This window comes from Acanthisitta chloris, unplaced genomic scaffold (assembly GCF_000695815.1).
Source record: "Acanthisitta chloris isolate BGI_N310 unplaced genomic scaffold, ASM69581v1 scaffold6192, whole genome shotgun sequence".
In the NCBI taxonomy this organism is placed as follows: Eukaryota; Metazoa; Chordata; class Aves; order Passeriformes; family Acanthisittidae; genus Acanthisitta; species Acanthisitta chloris.
In genome coordinates, this window is record NW_008660970.1 from 61403 (window position 1) to 69924 (window position 8522).

General features: G+C 41.1%; 1 protein-coding gene across 2 annotated transcripts in view; it reads left to right on the forward strand.

Annotated features, from left to right (window-relative positions):
* PHKB (phosphorylase kinase, beta) overlaps window positions 1-4237 on the forward strand; it is a 65624-nt gene extending 61387 nt beyond the window's left edge. For both annotated transcript variants that reach the window (XM_009070035.1, XM_009070036.1), the window contains 4 exons: window positions 118-247; window positions 630-737; window positions 1710-1850; window positions 3992-4237. In XM_009070035.1, the coding sequence (XP_009068283.1) occupies window positions 118-247; window positions 630-737; window positions 1710-1850; window positions 3992-4129 (517 nt within the window). In that variant the 3' untranslated portion in view covers window positions 4130-4237. The remainder of the gene's footprint in view (window positions 1-117; window positions 248-629; window positions 738-1709; window positions 1851-3991) is intronic.
* The last annotated feature ends 4285 nt before the right edge of the window (window positions 4238-8522 follow it).

Here is an 8522-nt window from a genome sequence, read left to right on the forward strand (position 1 = left end):
GCTGCAGGGTGAGGTGTTGGATGTCTCTGTCCCTCCCTGGCTCAGGCTGCAGAACACAGCTCTGCTGGGCAGGGGGAAGAGGTTCCCAGCTGAGCTGGCCCCTGTCTGTGCCCACAGGAGCTGGCTGATCAGGAGACAGATCGATGGGTCTCTGAACAGAACTCCTGCTGGATTCTATGATCGGGTGTGGCAGATCCTGGAGAGAACTCCCAATGGCTTAATAGTGGCAGGGAAATTCCTACCACAGGTAAGAGATGCTCTGTTGCTTCCATTCTACCTATTACTGGGGCATTATTTTATCATTAATGTCTATTTTATGTTGTAATGTCTTAGGGTAACTTGCTCCTGCTGTAATGGAGGAAAAAAAGTATTTTCAATTTCTTTTCTGTTTAGAGTAAAATACAGTTAGAATAGAATGGAAGCCAATTCCTTCTGTTAAAGCACATTTATAAAATCCTCATTCTAGAAGAACTTTCAAGTCCTGGACTCTGAAATCTGCTCTCTTTTTGATCCTGCAGTGGTCATGTTTCTTAGTGTTGTTTATTCAACAAGCAAATAGGCTCTCCCTGGGGGGGTGGGTTTGATTTAATGCATTTGGGCTTTGAGTAAAAGTATGATTTGTCTTTCAGCAACCAACCTTGTCGGATATGACTATGTATGAAATGAATTTTTCCCTTCTGGTGGAAGATATGCTGCAAAACATCGACCAGCCACAATACAGGCAGATCATTGTAGAGGTCTGTGGCCAACAATTAATGATGTGTTGTCATGTACTTTAGTGTGTTACAGCTGAAAAGGTAAAAAAAGTAACCCAGGCTCAAATATTTGAATAAATAGCATTTTAAATACAAGCATTTGTTTCAGTGGTTTCTCCACAGGTTGTGTATGACTAAACAGGTTCTTGTTAACTTGTTCAGAATATTCCAAGGTCTTGTGTTCTCCTTTAGCAAACAATGGCAGTATCAATGCAATTAGGTCACAGGAAGTAAAAACTAACAGCAGTAATAGTTCCAAAGTAGCTTTTCTTCAAGGTCTCAGTGCCTCTAGTGCTTCTAAGTATTTGTCCACTGGAAAACCAAATCCCTCTCAATTCTGGCTAACACCTACTGGTCATGTTCTTTGCTGGAACATCCCAATTTTTGCCAAAGGATAACAAAATTGCCAAACCCAAGAGGACCAGTGTGGACTGCACTTCCTACTTGTGGGTATGACAGCAGGACACTCTTCATGGTCACCTTCCTCTTTCAGCTGGAAGGAATGTAAATGTTGATGAAATGAGACTTTACTGATGTCTCCTGACTTTGGTTTTTATAAACTTTGCCATAGTATGGTTTTACCACTTGTGATTGTGCCTCAAAACACCAACTGCTGATGTGCAGTGTCTGCTGCTTTTCCCCCTCCCCATTTGCTGAGCACCAAGTGTTTGTGCAGCCACACAATGAACAGAATAAAATGGAAAATAACCATGTTAATGCCAATCATTTACACAGTGCCCTTAACTTGGAGTCACCAGCAATTGGAACCTTTCATAACAGCATGTGTGTCCAGGGATTCTTTCATCAAAGCTGGAATTTTGTTAGCTGTGCCATTATTGAATGGTCTCCTGCTTGCAAGAGGCTTTTGCAATTACTAGCAGTGCTGTTATGGAACCTGAGTTTTAAAAAAAAAAAATCAAATTTCAAGCCTTACAATCTTTTTCTGCCTTCCAGTTGCTGATGGTTATTTCTGTTATTTTGGAGAGAAATCCTGAGCTAGAGTTCCAGGACAAAGTGGACTTGGACAAAGTGGTGCAAGAAGCATTTCATGACTTCCAGAAAGATCACAGCAGTCCAAAGGGAGCTGAGTATCAAGTGAGTAAAATATCGCTGTGTGTAGAATTCACCATTCTTACTGAAGTTCGTTATACATGTTAATTCTGTGCAGTTCAGAGTAAAAAGCAATTGATGGGAGTTCAGAGTGGAACAGAAATAAGAAATTAATATGCCCAAGTGCTGCCTAAGCCTGCAAAGGGCCTGTAAACAGAGATGAAAGAGGTGTACTTTATTGCTGAATTGTCAATTCAAAATGTTATGGTAAGGAAAACACTCAGTTACACAGCTCTGAAATGGGAGTCTGGTACAGCTGGAAGAGCTATTAAAGGGGAAAGGATTCATTAGGAGAGACACTAGAACAGAGTTAAAAATAACAAAATGAAAGAAAAAACTGAAGCTCAGCCAGGAACTGTGAACTTAGGATCTTTATGTACACAGATGCTAAGAAAAATTTAGTAGCCAAAGGACTCATTGGCAATACTAATATAAGGCCTTGAAACACAAAACTCTTCTTAGTTCCTGATTTTTGTGCTAAGGTTGCATCTATGACCTAGCAAACCTTTGGTCTCTAAGGGTTAAAATCCAAATAAATTAATAAATGTTTTCAGTATTTACTTCACTACAATTTTAGGGTTTAAGCTTTAGTGACCTCTATATATTCTCACTCTAAGTTTTGGTGCTTCAAAGCTTTGAAATTCTGTCATAATGCTAAGTTTATTGAACTGGTTAAAGGAGGAAATAGGAGTAAAGCAGTGGGACAAGTCCCTGTGCTACTGAGGATGATCCTTCTCATTCCATGTGTCATTTTATTGTCTATTCCAAGATACCTGTGCCAGCTCTGAAGAATTTCTTGATTCTGACATGCAGCAGCACTTCCTCTGGCTAAATTTAGCTCCTTTTAAAGATGAGGATGTGCTCCTTAATTCTTTCCAAAGTTTCAAGGTTCACTTTTTTGCCACTAATTTTTTATCATGAGATTTGAGAGCTGAACCAGATATCAACAACATTCCTTAGCATCATGTCACTTGGCACAATACCCTGGTTTGGAGAAGGACACAGTTTACCTGAAATGACAATTTTTTGGCCCCTGTTGGAGGGTAATGACTCTGTGGCCACAGAAAGTCACACCTCATCCACACAAATGGCTGTTAAGTGCAGCTCCACAGTGTCTTGAATGTGCTCCTGACTTCTGTCAGAGTCTGCAAGTCCCCAGTGGCTGTAAACAGAGAGAAATACTCCATGCATAACCCAGTTTTTCCTGGTGCTGCCCTGGCCTCTGTTGAAGTAATGGATTTTTTTCTCCTAGACCAGATGCCTTTTTGTCTCTTAGAAACCCCAGTTTACAGTTGAGAATAGTATCTTTAGGATTGTTGTTGGAAATTCCAGCTCCCTACATTAAAATTTTCTGGAATGTGACTCTCCCATATTGCCAGGTGTGTACCTGCTGGGAGTTAACTGCAGCCTCTTTAGGATTGTTCTTATGATCTTCTGTCTCAAAGTTTCCTAAAATCACAGCTAAAATTTTCTAATTTGTCTCAACTCTGATCTTCCATTACACTGCAAATACTTTGACCTTCATTAATTCCCTGTTAACATGCCCAAGGTATTTACTCCAGTAAATTCAAACACACCCTAAAACTACAGCAGTCTAATATTTTCACCAGCACAATCTCTGCCCTTGATTTAATAAAAGTAACTAATTTCCTGATTTCAAGTGTTGAACCTTTACTGGTGCAGTTGATACATAATGTGAGACTAAGCAGGTGTTTAATGTCATTGCCTGTGGAAACCAGGTGTTCAGTGAAGGACACCTCTTCTGCTGCTCTGATTAATGAATTGGTTCATGTGCTACCTGTGGTTTGGATCTTGGATGTTTTCCCTCTGACGGATCTTGGGGCAGTGCAGACCCACGGGGGCACCTGCCCAGCTGCAGGAGAGCAGTTCTCCTCTGGCAGCTGTGCCATTTCACAGATGTTCAGGTGTTTTCTGCACAGAACTGGCAAACTCTGTAAAGAAACAGACACATGTGTTGGCCACAGGCTCAGGGGTTTGTGGGAGAGCTCAGAAAATGGAGCAGCTTTAGGGTCTGAGAAACACCTAACACGTTTGGGATGTTGCTCGTTTCCCTGGCTGCTTCCCACAGTCAGCACTAATGGCAGCATCTTTTCCCTCCCCTGCAGAATGACATGACAGCCTTCTACAACACTAACCCACTTGGAAAAAGGGGAACATGCAGCTACTTGAGCAAGGTTGTGATCACTCTGCTGCTGGAAGGGAATGTGAAGCCATGCAATGAGGATCCTTGTACCATTAGCTAAGGCTTGAAGCACAACACAGCAATTGTTGCTTTAGGTAATTCTATGTATTTTTCATGCAGATCCTAAAATCCTGCTTGAAGAGTAGCCCTGGCTAGTAGCACAGACACATTGTCCTCTGCTGAAACAAGTGCCATTAAAGACACTAAGTGCCATCTGACTTTTCTGTCTCAACTATGCAGCATGAAACACTGAGCACATGAAGTCAGTCCTATGATACTGGATTAATTTGAATGGGAATGTATTTATGATCATAAATTTATGCATTTAATGTAGCTTCAAGAGAAATCAGAATGAGATTTTTTTTGTCTTTTTACCTCTATTTATTTATAATTACAGAAAAGTTTATTGTAAATTCTAAATGAAAGCCAGAAAGTACCATAATTACCCTGCAAACCAATCACTGTGGAAGTATAAAAATTGGATTATTTTCTTATTATTCTGCACACATATTGGAGGTGAAGGTTCAATGGGTGTTACTTATTTAAGGTGGTTTTTTATTTCAATTTACCATTTGGTAATTCATACATGAGTTTCATCCTAACAGAGCAGCTTTTTAATCTCCAGCAATAACTACCACTGCAGTTTCCCAGTCATTTAAACATCTGCTAACAAGATAAAAGTTTGTTTTAAAAAGGGCAAACTAGCTGTATTTAAAATTAATATCAATAAAGAAATACCTTTGTACTACATATGCTATTACTGCAGTGAAGAATTCAAGATTACACCTATTTATCTCCTAAATGTGTGAAAAACTCTATGCTATATGCTTTATTTTGCTGAAAATAATAAAAAGCAAATGCTTGTAAAAAAACTGCCAATAAAAATACTTTAAGTGACAGGCAAAGAGACTCCTGGTGACTTAATGGCAACATTTGACATATTCCTGGGGCCACCTTGAATGGATCTCTGAGGTTTAGCAGCACAAAATACACCAAAGCTTTAGAGCAGGTCCTCCAACATTTGATAATTAAATTACCAGTGACCAGTGCAGCTCAGCTGTGAGTCACTTGTTGCCACACTGATATCAAGGGCAGGTTCTTTATCTTAAAGGGCAAAACTAGTGGAGTCAGTTGGGGAGAATTCATTTGAACACACTTAGGCAGGGGTTAGTCCTGCAGAGTTGCTCATACAGTTTGCAAGAAAATCTACCTGCTGGACCAATGGCAGTTTTAAGACTGAAAATTATCCTTCTGTAAAAGTGTTTTTCAGCTACATTACAGCACTAATATCACTGGAAGACATATTTAATGAAAACAAAATAAATCAATACAGTCAGAGCATATACCTAGAAGAGACTTTGCTAGTTTGTAAGAGGAAAACAATAAATGTCCCAAAGGAAGTGGGAGTGGTGGGGCAGCCTGATGCTTAAAGCATAAATTAAGGAAATACTGCAATTAATTCCACTGAAGCCTGTATATCTCATCCCGAAAAATCAATCAAGGAAATGGCTTGATTGAATTTGTAGATAATTACTATCCACAAAACCCCTGCCAAACATATTCTCTTCTCCACAAGCATGACAGTCTTTTAAGCTAATGAGCTAAGCCTTGCAGCATGGGAAGAGAAAATTAAATAAGCAGGAAAGTCTATGCTCTGCCATAAACACAAAATGCAACTGTGTTGTAAAACACTGCTGAGAGCCCAAAGGGACCTGCCAAATTGCACACACTGCTCCTTTCACACTCAGTTATCACTCACAGGTTAGGTGAGTGAGCCTGGGGAGAAGGTAAGAAGCAAACCCAGCTGGGGTCATAGAATTATAGGATCAACCAGGCTGGAAAAGGCCTCCAAGATCCAACCCTACTGTGGTTACCAGACCATGGCACCAAGTGCCACATCCAGGGATGGTGACTCCACTGAGAGAACTTAAAGGATTTCCCCCGGTGTTGTGCTCTTGTGCTTTTGTGGGTGTTTGTTTTGTGGGAGTGGAATAAGTTGTATTCTTTGCCTGTGGAGCACTCTGACAGCAGGAACTATCTGGTATTTTTTCCACCTGAGCATGCTTTCCTTCTGCACATCAACAGGAGTTGGAACAAATAGAAATGTAGACACACCAGGTATATAGAATATCAAAGTCCACACGTGGTGGGTTTTTCCTGAATCAGAAAGACTCTCCTAAAAGGCTGCCAAGGGTTCCTTATTCAGTTGTTCTGTAACAGTACATGTTTCCAACAAGGGAAGTGAAACTACTAAACTTCCCCTCTTCACCTAAATACATACAGGATAATTGCTAATTTTTTTTCAGATCAGGTGAAAAAAAATGATCTCTTCTTACATAAAATCACAACCTTCTAAGACAAAAGAAATGCTACTTGGAAAAATAGTTCCTGCACCAGACAGTAAGGATGACTCTCACCTAAGCCTTGTCCCTGTGGGCAGGTAGAATGAAGCTTAGACATCCTTTCAGAATGCCACTAGCTAATGTTTCTAGTGCTGAAGTTAAGGCCAAACAAATCAGAAAAATCAGACATCATGCATAGGGAAATAAAAAAAGCAACGGAGGACATTCTTACTTAACTTTCACAGTAGTGAAACAATCCAAAGGAAAAGGCCTGGAGGCTCCTCAAGAAATCCACTCAAGTGGAAGTGCATAAAGAAAGAGAGGAGATCATGTTGGTGGTTTACATCTGTACAAGACCACAAGACTTAACACACCGTTCCGTTCTGGAACTCCATTCTGGTAGGAAACACAGCATTTACTAAATAATAACTCACAACAAAATAATTGAAAACACTCCCCAAAACAACTTTCTGCCATATCACTGAAGAATTATGTGTGTCTGTTCCTCTGGGTTGTGTTCCAGAAACTAAGACATACAATCTAATTCCTCTTTAACCAGCCTGGGAGTATTTATTCCAGTATTGATGCTGTTGCCCAAGGTGAATACAACAAGATCTTGCTTTGCCTACTGAGAGCTCCTGTACTAGAAGTGTCTCTGTAACAAGACTGTCACTCAGCCATGCCAGGAGACCTGAAATTACTGGGATTGCTCTGCCTGAGTCATCTGGCAGCACTTCACACTCTCCTAGGAGATGACTAATCTGACTCATGAGTAGCAAACCCCACAATTTTCTGTGTTCCAGTGACAGGCAACATGTGTTTAGTTCAGGATGCTACACACTTGAACTTGCATTTCCTGAAGGCAAATTGTGCTGCAAAATTGATAAGGAAACATTAACAATGTGCTTAGAGAAGATCATAGCACATTCTCTTAACCCACAGCGTTTTATGCATCCGTTCCATAATTGATGGGAAGTAATAAAGACAAACTAGAAAGAAAACATTAAGAGATTCTCATACACCTGGAAGGTGTCTAACATGGCTGGCAAGGATGTAAAAGCTTTGCAAGGAAGAAGAAACAAAACTGCCTTTAATATGCAAGAAAATCCTTAAAGTCTTCATGGCTTGTCACCAGACTGACCTACATGCAAAATGCTTTTCTTTGTGAACAAATGTCCTTCCCCACCATGTTGTTTTCTGTGCTGTACTAGGAACCTCAGGGGGTTCAATACAAGGGAAATGATTAAATACTTGCTGTGCTTTAGTCTTACCTACATCCTTCCCAAGGATGTAGAAGATCCAGAGACGAGATGGATAGAGAGAGCCAGGCAAGGGAACAGAAAAAGGGATGTTATCAGAGGCTGAGTGTGACTCCTGTGAGCTCTGCAAGCTCCAGGCACAGGGAAATCCGTTTCATAGAAACAACCAGGTTGGAAGAGACCAAGATCATCGAGTCCAACCCTACCGTAGTCACTAGCCCATGGCACTAAGTGCCACATCCAGTCTCAGCTTGAAAACCTCCAGGGATGGGGAATCCACCACCTCCTTGGGTGGTGGATTCACCACCAAAAACTGCTTCCTGGCCTCCTTGCTGTCTCAGAGCACACATATCATGACATGATGGTAGAAATATCAATGAGCATTCTCACCTCATCACCATTTGTGCTCTCACCACTATTCTCAGCCAGCAAAGCTGCACTGAAGGTCTTTGGCTGACAAAGGTCTAAACAGGTAACAGCAACATCTCAAATACAACACAGAAATCACAGAATCATAGAATCAGCCTGGTTGGAAGAGATCTCCAAGATGATCAAGTCCAACCCTACTGTGGTTACCAGACCATGGCACCAAGTGCCATATCCAGTCTCAGCTTGAAACCCTCCAGGGATGGTGAACCCACCTCCTCCCTGGGATCCTCTAGTGCTGCAGCCTGGAAGGTGACAAGGACTGTCCTCCACTCTTCATGCCATTCTACCTAATGACTGCTGTGCTTTTGGGCACAAATGGCCACCAGTGTGGTGCTTCCTTAAGCTTCCCAAACATAAGGGGTTTATTTTAGACAGAGCCTTCAGCCTTCTGCCTGTTCCCTTTGCTATCAGCAGTTCAGTTCCT